The sequence below is a fragment of the Molothrus aeneus genome, chromosome 21 (assembly GCF_037042795.1).
Source record: "Molothrus aeneus isolate 106 chromosome 21, BPBGC_Maene_1.0, whole genome shotgun sequence".
Classification (NCBI taxonomy): Eukaryota; Metazoa; Chordata; class Aves; order Passeriformes; family Icteridae; genus Molothrus; species Molothrus aeneus.
Window position 1 is genome coordinate 221,281 of NC_089666.1, and position 22,411 is coordinate 243,691.

General features: G+C 47.2%; 2 protein-coding genes across 3 annotated transcripts; both read left to right on the forward strand.

Annotated features, from left to right (window-relative positions):
• The first annotated feature begins 1,164 nt into the window (after window positions 1–1,164).
• Window positions 1,165–10,658, forward strand: HIPK4 (homeodomain interacting protein kinase 4). The gene is made up of 2 exons (XM_066564215.1): window positions 1,165–2,386; window positions 10,426–10,658. Exons 1-2 carry the CDS (start codon window positions 1,165–1,167, stop codon window positions 10,656–10,658), a joined length of 1,455 nt encoding a protein of 484 aa, XP_066420312.1.
• Window positions 10,610–22,000, forward strand: PPIH (peptidylprolyl isomerase H). Of its 2 annotated transcripts, none has more exons than XM_066563879.1 (10): window positions 10,610–10,729; window positions 11,088–11,152; window positions 11,760–11,783; window positions 12,274–12,318; window positions 12,731–12,773; window positions 14,258–14,350; window positions 15,847–15,934; window positions 16,768–16,808; window positions 17,995–18,083; window positions 19,675–22,000. In XM_066563879.1, the coding sequence occupies exons 1-9, from the start codon at window positions 10,664–10,666 to the stop codon at window positions 18,061–18,063; spliced, it is 534 nt and encodes a 177-aa protein (XP_066419976.1). In that variant the 5' UTR covers window positions 10,610–10,663; the 3' UTR covers window positions 18,064–18,083; window positions 19,675–22,000. The 2 variants fall into 2 exon arrangements, with proteins under 2 accessions (XP_066419976.1, XP_066419977.1); XM_066563880.1 differs by having other exon boundaries at window positions 10,659–10,725.
• Window positions 22,001–22,411: the final 411 nt, after the last annotated feature.

Below are 22,411 nucleotides of genomic sequence, written 5' to 3' on the forward strand. Positions count from 1 at the left end.
GTCCAGTGTTGGCAGTAGGTGCCCAGCATGGGTTTCTCCTCTGGGAGAGTCCCCACCAGAACCCCCATCACCCATTACAAGGGGAAGAAGAGGCTGTTGCCGAATGTTGAGCTCTTCCCCAGGGGCCCCCAATTCAACCAGCAGCCAGTGATGATGGAAGTCACCCCATGTTTCAGTCTGGGGAAACTCAGGGGTGAGGGAACCCTTAAATTTCAGCTGCATAATCTGGCACTGAGCTCCCAACTCTTTGGTGAGCAATGAACCCCCCACCAAGCATGGGAATCTTTGGCAATCCCTTAAAATGTTGATGGAGTAGTGGAGCATCACTGCCCCAAACCATCTTTAACTCATTTACTCCCCTAAATCCATCTTTTTTGGTAGGTGATCAAAGATTTTGTGTATACTTTCAAGCAGGGGAGGTGTTTAATAGCTCCCTGCGCTTGGCTTGGCTGAAATAAATGTTAACGCCCAAAAAGTAATGAGAATGTCTGTGCAGTCTGGACATGGAGTTGGGGAGCCAGAGACAGGTTTTCTTGGGGCTGGCAATAAGGGAGGGGAGTTAGGCTGTGTTTTAGGGAAACAGAAGTGGATTTCAAGGGGCTAGGGCTGGGTTTGGGGGGCCTAGGGTGGGTTATGTTGGGCTGGAGATTTGGGGTTTGGGGATGTATCATGGGGTGCTCAGATGGGTTTGGGAGACTAGGGGAGGTTTGGGGGCCTTGGATGGGTTTCGGGGAATTGGGGATAGATCTTGGGGGGCTTGAATGGGTTTTGGGGAACAAGGGACTGTGTTTAGAGGACTAGAAATTGGTTTTGGGTGACTGTGTATGGGTCATGGAGGACTTGGATGGATTTTGGTGGACCAGGGAAAGGGGTTAGGGGGTTGAAAATTAGTTTTCAGGGGGCTGGGATCCTTCCTGGGGGAACCAGGAATGTGTTATTGGGTTTGCAGATGAATCTGGAGACAACATGGCTGGATTCGGGGGGGCAGTGTTGGTTTGAGGGGGTTCCTCCACCCAGGTTGCTTCTGTTGTGACATCATGTGTTGTCATGGTGATGTTGGAACCTACAGTGTTGTGAGGCTGGGTTGGGACAGTTAGGTGTCTCCAGTCTCCACTGGATGCTGAGCTGGAGGATCCTGAGCCCCTGGTGAAGAGCCAACCCACCATGGTGACACCAGTGGTAGGTGCCGAGTGCTATGACATAATGGCCATGGTGGGGAAGGGGACTTTTGGACAGGTGATCCAGGGGCAGTGCAGGAGCACTGGGGAGATGGTGGCCATCAAGATCCTGAAGAACTGTGATCACGATGGCCAAATAGTGAAGAATGAACTGAAACTGCTGCAGGCTTTGCAGGAGGGGGACACAAAGGACTCTCACATCATTCATTTCCTCGAGTCCTTCAGTGACACGGTCTGGACCTACCTGGTCTTCGAGCTGCTGCAGCAAAACCTCTTTGACTTCCAAAAGCAAAACAACTTCTCACCACTGCCAGTCCGACACATCCGAACCATCACAGCACAGGTGCTGGTGGCACTGGTCAAGCTGAAGGAGCTCTCCATCATCCATGCTGACCTTAAGCCAGAGAACATCATGCTAGTGGACCATGCACGCTATCCATTCCGCATCAAGCTTGTTGACTTTGGTTCGGCTATCCTCCTCCCTGAGGTCTGCCATGTCCAGGAGCCCTACATCCAAACCCGCTTCTACCGGGCACCAGAGATCTTGCTGGGGTTGCCCTTCTGCGAAAAGGTGGACATCTGGTCTTTGGGCTGTGTGATGGCCGAGCTTCACTTGGGTTGGCCACTCTACCCGGGCAATGATGAATATGACCAGGTATGCTACATCTGCTCTACCTTGGGGCTACCCCGGGGTGAGCTGCTCTGTGCTGCCCAAAAGACACAGTCCTTCTTCCAACGTGTGCCATGTTCCACTGGCACCTGGCAGCTCAAACCACCAGGGAAGGTGATGGCAGAGCCAATGGAGAGGAGGGAGCATATCTTTTCCTCACTGGATCAGTTGGCAGTGGTGAATGTCCACCCGAGGCCTGATCCTGATCAGGAGGAGCTAGCCAAGCACTGTGATCTGTACAGGATGGTGGAGCTGGTCAAGAGGATGCTCACTTGGGACTCGCATGAGCGAATCACACCCAGTGCTGCCCTTCATCATCCCTTCATCTCCATGAAGGAGGTGAAGCCCAGCTTTGAGGCCACCCAGTACTACCAGCTCAGTCAGGAAAACCTGAGGGCATCCTGTAAGGATTCCAGCATAGTCAAGATCTTCCCAGGCACAGAGAAAGGTGCCTTCATCCCTGCCAGCCAGGGAGGCATCCAGAAAGCCACTGCTCAGATGGATGGGCTCAGCCTGGCTGAGCCAGCTGGGGACACTGGTGACAAATGTCAGCAGGACATCTGTCAAGCCCCCAGTCTCATCCACTGTGGAAGCCAATGCTGTCAGCATCACTGGTGTCCCCAGATGGAGCTCACCAAGGGTCACTTGGCTGTGCCACGGTCTCCCAGCAAAATGAAATGGTACAGCCACTGGTATGGCAGCCCAGGCGGTGGCATCATGGAACAGAACCTGCCTGGAAGATGCTACAGCTCATCCTGTGCCAAGGTACAGGGAGGGGGCTCCTGGGCATGGGGACTCTGGGACAAAGGGTGCTTGGGGTCCCTTCCATACTTGGGTTTCCTGGTGCCACAGGTCCCCGGGTGCCTGAGGTTCCCACAAAAAAGGAGGTAACACTCACCCTGTCCCCATGCTTTCTGCCCTGCTCCCCACCACAGAGAGCTCTGGTGATGTGGCGCAACCCCAAGCCTCCAGGGATTTGGAGAATGGGCTCCAGAGGCTGGGCTGGGATGCCCCTGCAGTACTCAGCATGCTCTTCCTACCACAGAGCCAGTGGCACTCCCAGCACCACTGAGATTCCACAGCAACCCTTGCATACACTCCAGCAGTCCAGAGCTTGCAAGAGACCTTCTTCTTCCTCACCCTCAAGCACCCCAACCACCAAAACCCAGCGCCTTGCTGGTGGAGACCACAGTCAGGGCTGCAGCAGAACATACTGTGCCAGGTGCTACCGGCTATGTTTCTCACATTGATTCCCCAATAAATAGTTTTGCCCAAAACTGAGAATTTCAACTGATTATTTGCCAGGGGAGTTTGATACTGCTAAGACTTGAGGGGTATCCCAGCTTCTCACCCAGGGCTGGCAGAGCACTTGGCAAAGGCCTGTCACTTTTCACCATTGCAGCATGGGCAACCCCCATCCCCAGGCTCAACAACAACATGAACTCCAGAAAACTTGTGTTTTCTGCTTTTTCTCCTGTAGCAGGACATCTCACATCTCACAAAATTTATCTGTAGCTTGTTAAGTGGTCCAATAGCTCAAACAGGGCAAGTTGTCTTGTATGAATTATTTTGGTGCCATAGGGTTAACATTAGTCTGGCATCTCCCAACTGCCAATAAACACCTTACTGTTGAAGTGAAATTTAGCAAGATAAGCTGCATTTCTGACTGACACACACTTCACAAATTATAAAAGTTACTTTCACAAAGCAAAAATCTGCACATTTTTCTGGAAATATGTGTAGTTTGTCTCCATATCAGGGATGTCTGCTTTCCAATTACTCCCCTGGAGGCTGAGTAAAAGAACTCTGTGTACATTATCATCATCTCGGTAGCAAGTTACATTTGACTCCTAATCAGTACTATTTCTTTTACTAGCTTTAATAATGGTACCTTAATATTGTGCACTGTTCTATATAATCTACTAGTAGATCCTTTAATTTTATACTGAGTAGTAAGTAATTCTGATTAATATCTTTCATGTTATCGCCTTCTGTTTAATAAATAACTCATTTATAAATAGACCTAATGCATTATTCTTAGAACTTGTGGGCCATAGTAATTTCTTAAATTTAAACTGGCAAGGCTTGTCTAAGGCTTCTACTCACCCTGTGACATTCCCCAAACTGGAGTGGGAAGCCAGATTCAGCACAGCCAGACCCAGTGGTTCCTCAGTAGAATATTCCTTAGCCTTGAATGGAGCCCACAGAGGGTTTCCCAGCACTTGGCACTGCCTGCTTACAAACTGCCTGTGGCTGCTCTTGGGTGCTGCTGGTGGCATGGTATGGGCAGCAACAGCTCCACTCACCCTGAGCTTCACCACCAGCACGAGCTTGCTGGCTGCACAAAGTCCCAAGACCAGTCGGATATCCCTGCAAGGAGATTTTTTGGGGAAGGACAAAACAACCCAAGAACTGCCCCAAAGCCCCTGTCAGCAGCAGCTGGTGGTGACTCACCCAGAAGCGCTGACCCCAACCAAAATCCAGAGTGGAGGCGACACAGGCATTCAGGACACCCTCCAACAATATCCCCACACAGCACCCTCAAATACAGCAAGGGGCAAACCTCCCCCCACCACCCGTGGGACCCCTCCACAACACATGAGGCCCCCTAAAAGAGGCCAAGACCCCCAAGAACTCCCCCAGTAGGACAGAGGCTCCCCCAGCACTCCTGGGATCTCCAAATGGGGTCTGGAATCCTCCCAAGCTGGGTTCTGAGTACCCATCCACACTTTTATCCCAGCTCCTCAGCTCCCAATCATGCCGTTGTACTTGTGCTGGTGGGGGTCAATTTTGGGGGTTCATCTCACTGCAAACTCCCCTATGCTGTCACACATGTAGGGGTTGTCCTGCTCCAGAATGGTATCCATCATCATCTTCATCTCCATCCTATGCCTGTTGGAGGTGGGGATTCCCACCTGTCCCTCTCTGTTCCCCTGCAAGGTATCACTTTGCCCTTCTTCTTGCAGCAGTGATAGTCATCGTCCAGCTTGTCCCCTTCAGGATCATGGGGGAAATTGGGTGGAGAAGGCTTCTTGAGAGGGTGGGGGCTAGGGATAGATGGGATAGATGGATGGACAAACACCTCCCTCTCTCCACTGGGGGGATGGATGGATGGATGGATGGATGGATGGATGGATGGATGGATGGATGGATGGATGGATGGATGGATGGATGGATGGATGGATGGATGGATGGATGGATGGATGTCGCGGTGAGGGAAACTTAGACGCTCAATATGAGTGTTTAGCAAGCTTCCTTTATTGAAGAGAGCATCAGACTTTTATGCACAACAAGTAATAAGCTCATACATATTCTGCAAGCTAAGCAATCTATTGGCTATACTACAATATCAGCTCTTCCTCATACCTTAGGGGTTACATCTTTCTTTTCTCATGTCTCTCTCACTACTTGTTATTGTACCACACCTATGCTCAAGGACACAGTGTTTTGCAGGTGCAGGGACCCAGATTAGCTGCATCCTCCCAATTCTTGGTCCAGAACATGGCCCCTGTCACGAAGCCATTCCTCCATGGATGGATGGATGGATAGATGGATGGATGGATGGACGGACAGATGGGTAGACGGACAGCAGGATTGGCCAGCCATGAGCCATATGGATAAACAGACAGCAGAGATGGCCAGGCCAGGGGGAGAGATGGCAGGGATTGTCTGGACAGATGGACAGCAGGGATAGCCAGGATGAGGGATGGATGCACAGCTGGACGACTGGCTGGGGTGATGTCATGCACCAGTCTACTTGGAGGGTTTAGGGGAAGGTTCTTTGATTTACTTTGGGCAGTGTGTGGGAGAAACAACAAAGTACTCAGGAAGTTCAAGAACAAACTATTTTTTGCAAACTTTAGAACATTAGGTAGAATAAGGTTTTTAGCAAGTTTTAAAATGTAGCTGTTTCAGTTGTTATCTATAGTAATGGGCAGAAAATCACACAATGAAAAGCCAGTGTCCATAAAGAAGACAGAGGAGTCCTGCAACTTTATTTGAATAAAGGGAGAGAGTCCACTGGGGCACACGCCCACTGGGTTTTCTCTCTTGAAGTTTTGGAGGGTGCAGCCTCCTTTTATCCTAAACTCCCAGACACATGTTGCCCTCTTCCTTTCCCCATTGGCTGAGGTACCAGGAATATACAGCCTTCCCTAATCACCTACCACATATTCCCCCCTTAAACATAAAATTTTGGCCCAAGTTCAGAAACTCAGACTTTTGCAGACCCATTTGCCATTTCAGGAGTCAAACAGTCTGGGTTCTGCAACAAACCTGTGGCTTCAAGTTAGTAGAGACATTAAGACTCATTTCAAAGACATTAATATCCATACCCATGCCCATGGAATTGTTTGTAAAGACATTAGCATTCAACTTTCCTATCAGTAATATAAAAGCATAAAAATAACATTAAAGAAAATTTATAAGGAAAAAGAAAGAGAAAGAAAGGATAAGAACAGAATGGTTATATAGTTATCACCCACAAGCAGGTCCAGCGACAAAACCTGGTTGTTGCAATTTTAATGCAAGTTGGTCAAAGTGATGTTCACAGTCTTGATCCATCAGGGGTGGAGGAAGCCTGCAAAATGCAATGGTCAATAGGTTAATATATAGCCAGGCTTGGTGGGAACACCCAGGTACCTCCCTTGGAGCAGGAGTTCTACACTGTATAATGTAACACTTCAGATGGGGCACAACTGTTTTGAGTCTTTAACCATAAACATTCCAGGCTCTCACAGGTCGATGGCTGGACAGATGGAGAGAGCAGGGATGGCCAGGCCAAAGGGAAGGATGGCGAGATGGATGGGGATAGGATAGATGGGAGAGTGGTCAGATGGTAAGATGGATGGATGAATGGATGGATGGATGGACGGAAGGACAAAAGGACAGATGAATGGATGGACAGATAGCTGAGTACTGATGGACATCTGTGACAACGGGTGTCTCTCGGGGGTCTGTACTGGCACCTGTGCTATTCAATATCCTCATCAATGAAACAGACAGTGGGATCAAGTGCACCCTCAGCACACTGGCAGATGACACTGAGCTGGGCAGTGCAGGTGACAAACCTAGAGAATAGGGCCACCCAGAGGGACTTGGACAGGCTCAATCAGTGGGCCGATAGGAACTTTATGAGATTCAACAAGACCAAGTGCAGGTGCTGCACATGGGTCAGGGCAACACCCAGTATCGATACAGGCTGTGAAATAAAGAGATTGAAAGCAGCCCTGCCAAAAAAGATGTGGGATGCTGGTAAGAGGCTGGACATGAGCTGGCCATGTGCACTGGCAGCCCAGAAACTAACTGCGTCCTGGGCTGATCCCCACAGCATGGGCAGCAGGTGAGAGGGGGTTCTGCCCCTCTTCTTTGCTCAGACAGAACTCCATCTGGAGAGCGACTTGGGACAGGCTGGTGTGACAAGAAAAGGGAGAATGGCATCATACTATTATCTGGCAGGGTTAGAAGGGACACTGGGAAGAAATTCTTTCCTGCAAGGGTGGTGAAGCACTGACATGGCTTGCCCATAGAAGCTGTGGAGCTGACAATGTGTCACTTATACTCAAGAGCATCCCTGAACCAGCCTTGGGACTTGATACCAACTTGCCTCACCAGCAGCCTGGAGAGCTGCCTTCCAATCAGCTCTACAAGCAGGATATTGCCAAGGCATTACTGTAAGTTTCCCTCTTCTCCTTGAGAAACCACGTTCCACACCCAGAGACAAACCAGGATGTGCTGTGATGGTTCCCACCAGCTGTCCAGATCAGAGAGACACAGGTAAGGCACCATGGAGGAGACACTGTCATTTCTCTTGCAGGAACTGGGTTTAACAGCAGGAGGGAGCCAGGGCACAAGGGCTCATAAGATCCAGAAAATGCATCAAACAGCAGCAAGAGAAGAGGAAAATGTGCAGATCACCAAGCTGGGATAGTGCTTTTAGGTAACATCTGCCAGTACAATTACAGTGAAAAGCATTGGGGGGTCAGGGAGTGACTGAGAAGAGTGCCCAGCAGAGAGGAGAGCCCAGGGAGACAGGACATGAAAAAGATGGAAAGTGGAAACTGAGGGCACTCATAGTGTGCAGGCCCTGGAGAGAGACACTGTTGGTTGAACAGATGATGGGGAAGAGTAACCTGGCTTGTATTGCAATTTTTACATGATTTGCAAGGGTGTTTTTTGATGTCATGTGTGCCTGAGAAGATAAGAGGACAAGGCAGAAAGAACTGGTTTATGCGGATGCAATACATGTAGCTAAATAATAAAATCATTAATCTTGGTAATTCTATAGTAAAGTATCTTTCCCTTTCTCCGGGGCTGCTGAAGAAGTGACTTTTACACAGAATGTGACTAGTGCCAAGAAAGATCCCTGCACTTGGATGCTTATCTGGACTCTGCTCCTGCTCACATCCCCTACTCCCAACACCTTTCTCATTGGACTTAGTTGCTAGAGGGCACAGCAGTCCCAAGCACTGGCAGTGGAGATCATTCCTCATTTTGGAGTGAGCTTCACAGCAGGCTTGGGAGCTGGTGCTTTATACTTTCTGTGGTAAGAAATGCTTAAATATTTGTCTTGGTTTTGCCTCAGAAACTGATTTCTGAGTGGAAACCCACCTGCTTAACCAAACAGCCCCGTTGATGGGAACTGTCAGTGTCCATGCTTGCAGTCACTGGGTTTCCCTGTCTCTTGCAGAGATATCTCTCCCTGGGTGTTGCACTTGGGAGAACGTGAGCCACTCAGAGGGGAGCTGAGCCTCTGATCCAGGAGCTCTGGAGACACTTCCTGAGAATTCTTTTTCCCTGAGATCTCTGCATGCTCTTTCAATACAATTGTACAAAGCTCCCACCTTTCTACATAACAGGGGAGTGTTCATAAAGGAAGTCTTGAGTTAAACAAATTTTAAAAAACCCTGTTGTTTCTTGCATGGTCAAACTCTCTATAGAACAATCAGAAGCAACCACTTGGGACCAGGTTTGGTTTGATGGTTTTATTGTTTCAATCATAAATGTCAGGTTTAACGGTCAACATTCTTCTGAGATATCTGCAGCCTTTGATGGTCACTGGCAGGTTATGCTGGGAAGCTTGGTGACCAGTACTGAACAGGTCTGTACAGAAGCTATATGCACTTGAAATCATTGGCAAAGAGTGAGGCAACTGTTGCAGTGTTGCAAATGTTGCTACTTTTTAGTCCTCCTCTCTTGAGAATGAATGAAAAAGTTCCCTTTCTCCATTCTTGCACCATCCTCCCCCGAGCTTCTACCATCAGGAGGCTCTTTCTCTCCCTGTGGGAACAGCTGAGCAGGTTCCCATGGCCATGTCCCAGCTGGTGGTGAGGGTACCCTGAACTTCCTGGGAGATGGAATGTCTAGCTGGCTTCTATTCAAGTCTCCCCCTCCTCAGCGTGTGTGGGCTTTCTCCACCTCCTTGATTTCTTGCAGTCTCCTTGTGGCTTCAGGCCTGTCATTTTCTGGCACACTTGACATGACATGCAGAAGACTGAAGCAGCACAAGGCTTTGGAAAATAGATCACTGTTTTCCAGTCATGTCTGTCCCTTTCAGGCAGTGACTGATCTTTATGCTCCCAGATGTCCATTTTGCCCCTTTTCACAACTGGCCCTTCTCAAAGAGCATGCATCTGCCAATTTACACAAGCCCAGTTTAGTCAGTGCTCTCCTGGGGGTCAGGGCACCTCAGAGCAGACAGGGAAATATTCCCGGTGCCCTGGGTTTCCACAAATGCATACATAACAATTTCCAAATCAGGATTCTTGTCCAGGAAAGGTCTCTTTCCAAGCAGAAAAGTTGCAGTGCACTTGTTTACATACCATGCTCATCTTTCTGCCACAGAAAGCATGACTTCTGCTCAAGCACGGTCAGGACATTGAAGGATGTCCTGTAAACCTCTCAAAGGCAGTGTTCAGCTGATCAAACCTTGAAAACAAGCACAGATCTAACTGTTGCCATTGTGGAATTAGTGGAAAAGACCCTGAAGATTGAAACCAATTGCTTGCCCACCACTGCCAAGGCCACCACTAAACTATGTCCCCAGGTGCCACATCTACATGGCTTTTAAACCCTTTCAGGGATGGGGACTCCACCACTACTCCGGACAGTCTGTGCCAGGGCTGGATGAGCCTTTCCACAGAGATTCTTACTGATGTCCAACCTGAACTTCCCCTGCAACAACTTGAGGGCAGTGCCTCTTGTCCTGTCCTTTGTTCCCTGGGAGCAGAGCCTGACCCTCACATGACTGCATCCTCCTGCCAGAGGGTTGTGGAAAGTGAGAAAGTCCCCTCAAGCCTCCTTTTCTCCAGGCTGAGTCCTCCCAGCTCCCTCAGCTGCTCCTTGTGCTCCAGACCCTTCCACAGTTCCGTTCTCTTTTCCAGACATACTCCTGCCTCGCAAGGTCTTTTTTGTAGAGAAGCACCAAGAACTGACCCCAGGACTAGAGGTGCCTCACCACAGCTGGGTGGTGACTGCCCTGGTTCCACGGGCCACGCTTGGCTGGTACAGCCCATGTACTGTTGGCCTCCTTGCCCATGTGGGCACAACTGAGCTCATGTTCAGCCGGCGTGCGCCCAGGGGGCAGGGAGATGAACGGGCAAGCCTTCCCAACCGAGCAGCGGTCTACTCTGGGGAGTCCGAGCTGCCCCAGCAGGATGGAGCTCCCGACGCCACCCGGATACCACAGACACGGTCTGGACACAGAACACACATCCCAGACGTCCCGGACAACCTCACCCCCATCTCCCGCCCGTCTCGCCTTTCGTCGCTGTTTCCACTTCCGCCCCCATTTCCGCTTCCTGCAGTGGTAGTCGCAATGTCGGCGCTGGCAGCGAATCCCAACAACCCCGTGGTTTTCTTCGATGTAACCATCGGCGGGCAGGTGGGGGTGCTCCAGGACGGGGAGCGGCGGCGCCCGGGGAGGGACTGCGGGGATAATTGGGGATGTCGGAGTGTTGTGGGGATGAGAGAGCACGGGCGGTGCCCGGGGTTCAACGTGAGGCTTGCGGGGCCGCAACTGGAAGCGCTGGGAGGGGCGGCACCAGGAGCCGGATGGCGGGCCTCTCGGGTCACTGGGCCCGTCGGGAAGGGCTCGCAGGGGAGAGGGGAAGGAGGAGCCTGGAGGGGTGGGGATGAATGAGGGTGAATGAGGTGACCGGATTTGTGCGAGTGCCTGGGGTCGGGCGGCAGGCGTCTGTGCGAGGGGACCTGGAAGACTCACCTGGCCCTCGTCTCCTCAGGAGGTCGGCCGCATGAAGATCGAGCTGTTCGCAGATGTTGTACCCAAAACAGCAGAGAACTTCAGGTAACGAGCAGCTACCATTCCTGCAGCTCAGCCTGGACTGGAACTGCAAAGGCTTTCTGGTGCAAGAATGGCTTTTGGTGGCAAACTGATTAGCTGCACCCACCCCAAACTGCTTCACCTACTTTATATCTCTCTGTTCTCAGAGATGCTGTGTGGCATCCTGGTCTCTCAGGGGACCCTGTCTGGCTGGAAGGGGTCCTCCTCTGCTTCTTCTGTGAAGCCTCCTGGTTTGCTCCATGCATTTAGAGCAGGCAGTGCCTTGTGCCATGGTGGAGGTCTCCTGGCCACCCAGTTCTCCTGCCATCAACTGAGGGATGCACCATGTGAAATCCCACTTCAGTTGGAGGGATGGACATACCCTGGTCTCTGTCAAACACAGTGCCTGCCCCACATTCACAGTTTCTTACAACCTTGGTGTTAGGTCTCTGACTTCCTCACTACAAAGAGTACAGAATATGTTTGAAATGTCAGGGGGAAGGAGTTACCATTTCCTGTTCCTGTTTCTCTGGGAACATCTCTGATGCAATAAGGAAAATCCTGTGCACCTGTTGATGCAGCCCTCAGAGTTCATATGCACCTAACACTCTGCTCTCTTTTTGTTTGCCAGGCAGTTTTGTACAGGTGAATTCAGGTAAGTGGATTATAATGTCCTTTAAGTGTCGCACTGGAGAAACAGGGCTGGGTGAGGTAGAAAGGGTTTGTTTTGAACTTCTTCATGTTGTACTAGTACAAAATGGAAGAGAAATCTCTGAGGAAATTGTGAGAGGCTGGAGACTCACAGAGATGGCAGGTTTCTCTTTCTGATATGACTTTTTTTGTGCTCAGGTAGCTCTAAAAAGCCCTATCTGCAAAGCCCACCTGCTCATGCTGCACATTGCAGTGGGATTCTGTAAAGGTGATGGTGTGGGTGTTGCAGGGAACAGATTCATTTCATCTGCAGAGCCCACTTGAGGCTTTTTTTTGCCTCCCAACAGCAGCAGCCGAGAGGCTGCGGCACTTGGCTGTATTTCAAGGCAGCTGCTAATGTATACAGCAACCCTTTGGGACTCTGAATTGCTGAGACAATTTTGTGTTGGGATATCTAGTAGGTTGCAATAATTCTCCTTTTCACTTCCCTGCAGGAAAGATGGTGTCCCTATAGGTTATAAAGGAAGTACTTTCCACAGGTAAATCATCTGCTGTTGTTTTGACACTGAATAGCAGCCTGAGACATACGGGGTTTTGTGACCTGCCATGAGCTATTAGTGGTGTTGGAGACATTTGCGGAGCATGGCTAATGTAATTCTGTGGCTTTGGGGGACCTGGGGATGCTGTCCTCCCCACTGGGAGGAATCCCCTGGTTCTGGTGTGCCACGTCAGATATGGCATCTGTGACGGTATCACTTTGCCTGTTGAAAAGCAATGAGTCCTAAATAACCTTGTATCAACCATTAATTAATATTTGTTGTAGATTTTAGGCTGCAGCATTCACAGATTGTTAACTTCTGTTGCACAGCAAGGCAGAACCCCTTTTCATCTTATCCTGAGCTTCTTGAGGCTTTTGGCCACTGAGAACTAAGTGTTGTTTTACTTCTTTAGGGTAATAAAGGATTTCATGATCCAAGGAGGTGACTTCGTAAATGTATGTACTCCTGTACTCTTTTTGTCCTTTTCCTCTATGGTATAACATGCTGCTGTTTCCAAGGGTCTGTGCTGATTTGTGAGCTCTCTTTCTTTTTTGAGGTATCCAGTAGTAACTGGAGGTATCCTCATAGCATTGCTGCCATCCTACTGCAACAGACAATAAACCACTTGAAAACAAATCTGGAGCCTTGGGGGAGCACACATTCTTCCCAAAATATTTTCTCTCTGCAGTAACCTGCCAAAACCCTGGAAGCTTTCAAAACTTGAAAAAATTTGTTTGCCCTGTTTTCCTTCCCCCTTCTGTGGACCTCCTCCAGACAAAACACCTCTGTGAATTTCAATTCACATTGTTGATAAACCCTAAGTACAAAACCCAGTGTGCAATGTGCATAATGTAAGAAGTCATTTAAATCAAAACTAACCTTTTGTTACTAAATTTTCTCAAAATAGAAAAGTCTTTGCACCCACAATGGTGGTTGTGCTCTGACATGGGGATAAGCAGAACATATGAGTAAGGCTGAAGGGCCACAGGATCTCTTCACTGTTCCAGGATCCAGTAAAATTATTTTATTTTTGGAAGTGTTTCAAAATATGAGGGAAGTAATAAAGATTTTTAATATAAAACTTGGTTGTATGAAAGTCTCTTAGAGAAATCACCACACAGCAGGTGGTTCAGCAACACCAGACTCTGTGGTAGTTGCTAATCGTGACACTGCTCAGATGTCCCAGTGCACTGTATTACTTCCACTGCATCTCAATAAGCTTTACACATTGCTCCAGTATTTGCAATTTATATGTTATATTTATTACAAAGCCACCTGGGGAGCAAGCGCAGTCACACTGACCCCTGAGACAGGGTGCAAGTTTCTTTCTCAGAGCCAAAAGTTTAAGTAAACTACAGAGAGCAGGAAGGAAACAAACAAGGGCTGGGCAAGTAGAGCAAAAGGACTTAGTAGAAAGTACAACATAAACAGAAAATCTTTATTTTAGAAACTGTCCTTGTAGAACAGAAAGATTGCTTTCCTATTTCCAATAAAGTCACAGAAAATAAGGTGAAATATATAAAACCACTGTAAGACAACTTTTGCCATTGCCATGCAACCACTTCTGCTTTCTTTGTCACACCATCCCATACTTCTGTGTCTCCTGCCTTTTCCCTTCCAAGTCCTGATGGGTCTGTACTAAGGAATCTGTAGCCTCCACTTCACTCTGGGAGGTTTGGACTTAAACTTACCATCTGCATAGGCTTTTGCCAACATATGAATGATGAACAATGAACTGTGTAGTTAGAAACTGGTTCATTTCTTGTTCTGAAATGAAACGCTGAATGTGTTCACTGCTGGTGTATGTAAATGGCAATACAAAGTCCATTTTGCCCTTTCCTCTTGCTTAGAGATTTTAAATTAATTTTTAATTTGAATTGTTCTGTAGCAGTTGCTACAGAACAAATGCTGTAGCTGACTGGGTACCTCTGTCATGCAGGGAGACGGCACTGGAGTAGCCAGTATATATAGAGGTCCTTTTGCAGACGAAAACTTCAAGCTGAAACATTCTGCTCCTGGCCTGCTTTCTATGGTGAGTATAAAATAATGACATTACAGACTAAAATCTTTTGGAACTTTCTCTGTGCCCTTTTCCTAAATGTATATAGTATTTGCTTGGCAACAGAATCTGCCATTGGGTACAAGGTCTGCTTTGTAGCTACTAGTCAAGCAGCTACTTTTAGGTTAATATGTTGAGTAACACAATAGTCCTGATCCTGCAGCATCCTTTCTTTGCTGCCCTTTGGAGCACAGGGACAGGCTTAGCTTGATTTTGCTTTCAGAGCTTAATTCTTGCAGCTTTCATACAGTGGTGAGGTGGTGGTGTTTTCGTCTTTCCTGATACTCTTATCAAACACTGACCTTGGCAAGGATGAAACAGAGACATTTGGGAGTTCCAAAGTCACAGCAGTGTTACCATGGTATCTTTTAAAACAGACCTTCCTATTCAACATAGTAGGAGAAACTGCAACCATTGCACATTGTCTGGTAGGAACAATACCCTGACTTTTGGAATAGAAAGCAAATGGAGCCAGTGCTTCAGTGTTCCTATCCACAGCTGCTTCTTCCTCAGCTCTTTCAGCTGCTCTGCCCTTAAAACCACTTGCTTAGGACATTTAGTAATTTGGGTTAGTTATTCATCCATGTTGAAAACATGGCCCAAAAAGATGTCATGGTACAGCTAAACAGCTAGTGTACTGTGGTGTGAGAGAAGGGATTCACTCTAGTATTGCCAGTTTTGTATTAAAGTGGCATGGCTCTGAAGTCATTATACTGGGTCAAACCTAGGATCCCAGGAACCATGGATCCCAGCTGGATTCTTTTGAAGCTGGCTGGCATTAACTAGAAAGCCAAAATGACCCTGTCCTTTGCAGTCCTGCAGCTGCAAAACTTGACCAGTTCACTCATCAGGACAGAAACTTGCTTTAGTAGCTTCTGGTTGTCAATGTGACAAGTGGCATTCAGTGTTGCAGAGATGTTTTCTTAACAGAATGCAAATGCTCTGGGGTTTTGTACTTGGGTGTGAATTAAATTTCACATCTGCATCCCAAGGTTCCTGTGAGTCCTGTGCCAATACAGTTGTTATTTTTCTCATCATGATCACTAAAAGTTTTTTATTTGTATTCTGAGGAAACCTCCCAAAAAACAGAAATCAGCTGGGTTCTTTTCTTGCCCTGGTTTCTGGTGTTCAGTTTTCCTCAGGGTAATGCTGCAGCCAATAAATACTCATCACCAAAACATTCAGCCTTTTTTCAGGAGTCTGCTCTTAAGCCTGGACTTCGGCACAGTTTTGTAGAAGTATAATAAATAGTTAGTGACATGGCGCTTGCGCATTCTGGTGTGACCAGGTGTGGTGACATGCTACATCCCAGCACAGGGTCTCCTGCAGATATGTATTGTTTCCTTTGGTTTGTCTAGCAATAATCTAAAATAATACATACTTAAATAACACCTCTTCTTTATGTGTCTGCCTTCAGTTTTGTTCAGTCTGAAATAGTATACTTGTATTTTGCTATTCTCAACCCTCAGGCAAACAGTGGTCCGAGTACCAATGGCTGCCAGTTCTTCATCACGTGCTCCAAGTGTGACTGGTTGGATGGGAAACATGTTGTGTTCGGTGAGTACCTGCCGTAAAAGTCCTGGAGTGGCAGCACACAGACATCCCTGCAGGGAAGCTGTTAAAATAAGTACTGAGAATCAGAATCTTCCGAACTGGGAGGAACCCAGAGAGATCATCAAGACCAACTCCTGACCCTGCATAGGTCACCCCAAAAATCCCACTCTGTGCCTAAGAACTCTGTCAAAATTCTCCTGGAGTTCTGGCAGCCTTGGGACTGTAATCATTCCCTGGGGTGCCTGTTCAGTGCCCAGCCACCTCTGGGTATGGACTGCTCATTCTTCCCTCCTCACTTGTGCTATCTAAGGGATCTGTGCAACCTGTTGGATCACTGTTGAATCATTTTTTCAGGTTAGCTTTTATCCAGATCAGTGTTCAGTGTACTGTATTTGCACACAAATCATTGTGCGTGTGCAGAGGGCACAGATGAGTGGAAGTATTCCTTTCTTCTCCACTATCAGAGAGGGCTGAGCTTTCACCAGAGTTTTGGACAGTAATTCTGTGAAACCGTATCTGCTAACTTGCATTTACTGCTGGTTGAACTGTAGGAGTTCCAGACCAGTCTTAAGCTGGTGGTCTCAACCCCCGAATTTCTATACACACTACCCCTGTGATGGGAAGAGGCACTTAATCTGTGCTGAATGTGGAGAATGTTTGAAGAGGGATTGTTTCCTTTATGAGTTTAGAGATCAGTAACATATCCTGAAGTGCCCAATAGCTACACACTGCCCCGGGCTTTTCAGGAAGGACAGAAATATGTGTACCTGTGATGAGTGGGGGGGAACAAAGGTAAAAATCAGACATATTGAAGTGGATAAATTTTCTCATTCTAGGTAAAATTGTCGATGGGCTGTTGGTCATGAGAAAAATTGAAGTAAGTTTGAATATGGCTACTTCCTTGTGAATGTCTGCATTGGAAAGTTATGTACATGATTAAGTACAGTTGTCCTGCTGTCTGTTTACAGGATACCAGTGAATACCAGTGTTGATAACTGGCATTATTGGTTGTCATCATTATAATGTAGCAGGAAATCTGTTGAAGCACAGGCTGTCATATGAGTTGGCTTTGGAAATGCTAGGATCTTGTGACTGTGATAGTCTTTGAGCGGGGATTGTGCTCTTGGCTTTATTTGCTTTGCATTTGTTCAGAGGCTGAATTAAAAAGTTGTTCTATCAGCAGCTCAGACAAGAGCATAAAGCATCTCACTTCTTTGCCATTGACTGGGATTATTCAGTGGATGCAACATCATCAGTTCTGCTGATCTATGATCAGCATGTTTAATAAGAAAAAATTAAGCTAATCTCCTGATAGGCTTCCAGGAGCTGAAGATAAATACAGTCCGGGTGATGATTGCTGCCAACATCAGGCCTGGGTGTCATGGCAAGATAATGAGTAGATTTAACAAATAGCAGCAAGTTCTCTGAGACAGCCAGCATTGACTCCATGACACATGTGGGATAATGTGCATAAGGGTCTCTAATCTAGGAAGTGGGGCAAAACACAGAGCTGTTGGGCTTTGAGACGAGGTTACATGGAAGGAGTAGTACCGTGTGGTATAATCTGCTGGAGCATTGTGGTGAGCCTGCTTTGGGTATCGGTACAGTGAGACCAAAGTAACGAAAATTAGAGATTCAGAGAACAGCTGAGTCTAGCGCATCAAGAGGTTCAGAATGAGGGTTTCTTTGCCACGGTCTCTTTCCTTTCTGTGTGAGCACAGGTTTGTTTTGCTTGTGGCAGCCGCTTTTAGTATCAAAGCCAGAGCAGCCTCAAGTATCTCCATGAGGAGCTCTCCAGTTCTTACTCTATTCCTTCCCTCCAATTCAAAGGACCAGCCTCTGGTCTGTGTCCCAAACCTCTGCTTACAGAGGGAATTCACCAGCTTATGGCTGGGCCTGTTGCCAAATGTGTAATGCTGCTTTTCTGCTCCTCAGAGCTGTGTCTGGAATTCCCTGTTCCTCATGTTACAGAGATCTCTCTTAGCCAATCTTCCAGTACCTGTCACTGCCTGAGTTTGCTGTGCTTTTATAAATTTTAATGTTCTGTATTTGTTTGTCCCCAGAACGTGCCTACAGGTCCCAATAACAAACCCAAGTTGCCAGTTGTGATCTCTCAGTGTGGGGAAATGTGAAGCGATGAAAAAGCAATGTGGTAAGTCTCAATCTTCACAGGCACAGTGCCATGAACTCTGGGCTGTTCTGCTTCTTACTTTTCTCTTGATTTATTTTCACATTTCTTTGAACCTGCAGAGAGCTGTGTCAGCTCACTGAAAGACCAGAAAGAGCTTCTCTAACAGCATTTGTTTTTTGTCAGCTGAAGTCCCAGAACTGGCTTTCCTCCAAGCTGCACAAACACCAGAGGCAGCACAGCAGGGATAAGATTTTGCAGCTGTAGTTGAGGAGAAGATGGGTTTGTGGGAGCTTTTTCTTGGATTGGGTTAGGCTGCCTTGAAGCCTCGATTGTAGAAGGTGGATGAAAGGGAATTACAGCAGTAATCCCTCTGGCATTACCCAGGCAGTCTAGCTGGTGGGAAGCCTCACTTTGACCTGCATATTGGAGAACTTTCCAACAGCTACAAAAAGCAGATTATCCATGGGTGGGACAGGCAGGGATCAAGAAAAGGAGAAGAGAAAGGGAGGACTTAAGCCTCCTGCTCAGTATAGCTGTAGGACCAACATTACTGAAGGACCAAGGAATACCATTTTGCATAGTCTTACCTTGACTTGAAAAGAGTACCACTGTCTTTCTCTGAAGAGAGATGTTTCCACTATTTACTTATGTTATTCAGGCTTCATTTTGGTTAAACCAATAGTCTCAGGCTAACATACAGTAAGTATTCTGTTTCCATTTGTCTGCTCAATTTACTGTAAAAACTACAGGTATTTAAACAAATCTGTCTAGATTTCAGTGTGTTGGGCTTCAGCTTATCAAAAATCTGCTGTATTAGCCTTTTGGTTGCTGATTTTTTCCACATTTCAGGAGGCAGTTTGGACAAAAGCACATACTCACAGTTTTTGACCTTCCATTAAATGATATCCAAAGGCAACTGGAATTCCCCACAATGTTCCTTCTTTTGTAATAAAGCCTTAGAGACCTGCAGCACTTCAAACTTTTTGGAGCTCTTGCTATTTGATGAAGTGACAACAGGGAATGTAATCATTCCTCCATTCCCCTGGTACTTCTGGTGGCATTTACAGGCTTTTGAAAAAAGCCTGCAGCAAGGCTGTTCCTTTTCTTGCAGAGCTATGCTGAAGGGGTCAGGTTCCCTTTAGGGTTGTACTCAGTCCCAGACTTTCTTATCATTTTGGTTTGGAGTACTGGATCTCTGGCCAATGCCCAGCTTGAGCCTGGAAGCTTTTCATTCATAGGTGCAAGGCTGGTGCCACTTTACTTATTTGCAGCCTTGCTGCACTCTCATGTCTCTCATCTGACTGGAGATGAGAACAGCTTTTGCATTGCCTGATGTCACACAGCCACATCAGCTACTTGTCAAGATCCTTGAAAACCAGCTGGGAGAAACAGGCACTGTTGCTTTTAACTTCAGAAGTAGATGGGTTGCCTGGCAGGCAGACTTAGGAGAACTCCTGAGTGCTCTGGATGATGAAAGCTGGTGTGTGTAGCAGCTGGCATGCATTTAAAATCACTGTGTGGCCCCCAGTGTCACTGCACAGCCTGGCTGTTGTAGGATCTGTTGGGAACGGCTGTCCTGTATTTAGACTTACCTGTTTCTTCTTCCTTTCAGTGTTCCTTTACTGGTGATTAGACCTGTGCTGGCTCTGTGCAATTCTAATTCCAGCCAGCTCACCTACTGCCCCAGACTTCTGCACAGGCCAGATCCATCCTCTTGAGGTTCTCCTGAAATTATTTAATAATGGGTGTCTTTTTTCTTCTTTTTTTTTCTTTTTTTTTTTTTACATTTTGAAATGTAAATAAAGAATTTTTTAAACATGTGCAGTGCACATCAATTAACATTAGTGGGAATGGATTCCTCTCTAGGTGAGAAGGGCTGTAACATCTTCAGCAACATGTATTATCCCTGGCTGGTTCAGTCAGGAACATTTACTGCATGGAATTGAGAGAAAGAAGGGGTGGAAGGAGCTTGGCAGAGCTGTGCTGCACCAGCTCTTCCACTCGGCAGGTAACTACAACTGCCTGGCTGGCAGAAAGGTTCTTGGCATCTTGCGAATCTCCAGAACCTTTGTGTGTACAGCCTTTCTGAGGCATGAGGAATTGGTATAGCACAGATTCCACCACCATGAGTGCTGTGCTCTGAGGAGAGTTCTGATTTAAACAGGTGTCTTTCAGTCTTCCCCTAGCACATGGTAGCACCAGGCAGTTGAGGTGTTATGTGCCACATGTGTTGGAGGAGGGGTTCACCTGGGTACTTAAAAAGGTGTTGGAGCAGGCTTGTCATATGGGAAAACCAGAATGGTGATGGTATAGGAATGAAACTGGGGCTGCTTGTCCTGTGTTTTGAGGAGAGTGCAGCTGAGGCTGTCTTTCTTCTCCCAGAACAGGGCTGAGAGCTCACCCTCCTGGCAGGGGACAAGCCAGCACCTGCACAGGGCTGGGTTCCAGCAGGAGCTTTTCATCCAGCTGTTTAAAGGTAAAGCGCCTGATGAAAGTTAGGACAGAGTCTGTTCTGCCACATGCAGGTGTTCATCCCATGTGGAGACATCCCATCCGTGCCTGGGCAGCGGGTGTAGGGTGCACTCTCTGCCTGAGCTTGGCCTTGCTGAGCACTGACATGCTGGAAGAAGCTCCCATAGGCTTGGCTGTGCTCTTTTCTCTCATGGCTCTTTGAAATCCTGGCAGCAGGCTCTGGCTGTCAGGATTCCTATGTCCTCATTCCTAGGATTGCACAGCAGCTGAGAACACTCACTTCTCTCCAGCCTGAGGCATATCACTTTGTACCTGCAGAACATCAGGTGATAAAAGAAGCACAGACACCGTAGTCCTTTCTTCCCCAGCCCCACACATGCTTTGCAGAAGGCTCTCCTATAGAGGACAGTTGAAGATTCTCAACAGGCTGGCTCAGGTGCCTCAGAGAGCTATGCCTGCCAGTGCTGTGCTGAGGTTTGCACTTCTGGCTGCTGGTACCCAAATTCACCATTTTTTCACCAGGGAAACCAGTTTATTTCTGGTCCAGGCTTAGCAGCACTTTTTCAGCCTGATGTATTTATACCACTGCCATCAGCTGGCCTCACTTCCTGCATACAGGGGTCACAGAGCTTCCCCAGATTAATTAAGAGTGGCAAATCAATTACTACCTCTTTGTTGTTACAATGGTTAATTACATCCCATTATATTTCCCTTCAATGTGGAGTATGCAGGATTCCAGCTTCTGTGCCATGTTCCTTACCTGCTGGCTGAAAGTCTTCTCAAAACTCACATTTTTTGTTTGAATTCTGCCATGAAGATGTCACCCTTGTGTTGTACGTAGCAAATCCTGGAATGTCCTGTAGAGGAGATGATGAACCTCCTCTCAGCTCCAGCATCTTCCTCCAGCTGTGGATGCTGCAGCTGGAGATGGTGTTTCTGGTGGCCTGTGCATTTCCCTGAGGGTCTGAGTTGCCTCTGGATCCCACAGTGTTACCCCCCAAAGACATTGTTGGGGCCCATGATTTCGGCTGTAGGTGCATGGCCCTGACACATCCCCACAGATTTCCTCCCTGGAGTTTTCTCCATCATGGGTCACTGCCTGGTGTGTTCCCTAATTCTGATTCTATAGTAAGATTATTTTTCAGGCGATTCACTGTAGTGGTTTTGGTCTGTTAATTTAGGATTTCTTTAATGTTGAGATTTTTTTAATTAACATGTTGATGATTGTGGTGGGTTTTAGTGTCAGCTAATTACTTACATACTTATTTCTTGTTGTGAAATAGGAAGATAGGATCAGGAGAAAGGTAAAGTAGGCTTAAAATTTTAAAACGGTATAAAGAAAATTTTATTAACAGTAATTAAAAGAAAAAAGTAGTAAGAATTAAACTCTTTAGAATATTTTTCTTTTATAACTTTTTTTTACTGATAATGTTAAGAAATAAAATTTAAAATTTTTTGTTAGTTTATTACTTTTAAAATAGGGTTTGGTTTTTTTTTTCTCATACAAAACTCTGACAGTCACCAAGCAGCATCCAATTTTTACCTCATTCTAGCTTCTTTATCCAGGTCATCATCCTGGTGCAGATCCTTGTGGGATTGTGTTACTGTTTTCAAGCCCTTCCTTTCATTAACTGATTTAAAGATTAGGTGAAAGAGTTCCCAAGAGAGCAGGATGAGACCAGTGTTCCTAATGGGTTGAGCTTGGCCTCTTGGAGTCCCTCACCTGGCTGGGGTGGAATATGGGGGACCGGGATGGCCAACAGGGCAGCGATTTGTGTGCAGTGCTGAGAGGGCTGATCCCAAGGGGATACAAGTTGGTTGCAAAAATGGTGGAGTGGTGGGTCATCTCCCAGAGACATTCTGGGTGGCTGCTGATG

Bases quoted from the DNA above. Each gene is read 5' to 3' on its own strand.
- PPIH (XM_066563879.1), top strand. From the start codon at position 10,664: ATGTCGGCGCTGGCAGCGAATCCCAACAACCCCGTGGTTTTCTTCGAT. The intron at 11,784-12,273 runs GTAAGTGGATTA...ACTTCCCTGCAG, and splicing joins TTTTGTACAGGTGAATTCAG to GAAAGATGGTGTCCCTATAG. The intron at 12,319-12,730 runs GTAAATCATCTG...TTACTTCTTTAG, and splicing joins AAAGGAAGTACTTTCCACAG to GGTAATAAAGGATTTCATGA.
- HIPK4 (XM_066564215.1), top strand. From the start codon at position 1,165: ATGGTGACACCAGTGGTAGGTGCCGAGTGCTATGACATAATGGCCATG. The intron at 2,387-10,425 runs GTGACAAATGTC...GCGTGCGCCCAG, and splicing joins TGAGCCAGCTGGGGACACTG to GGGGCAGGGAGATGAACGGG.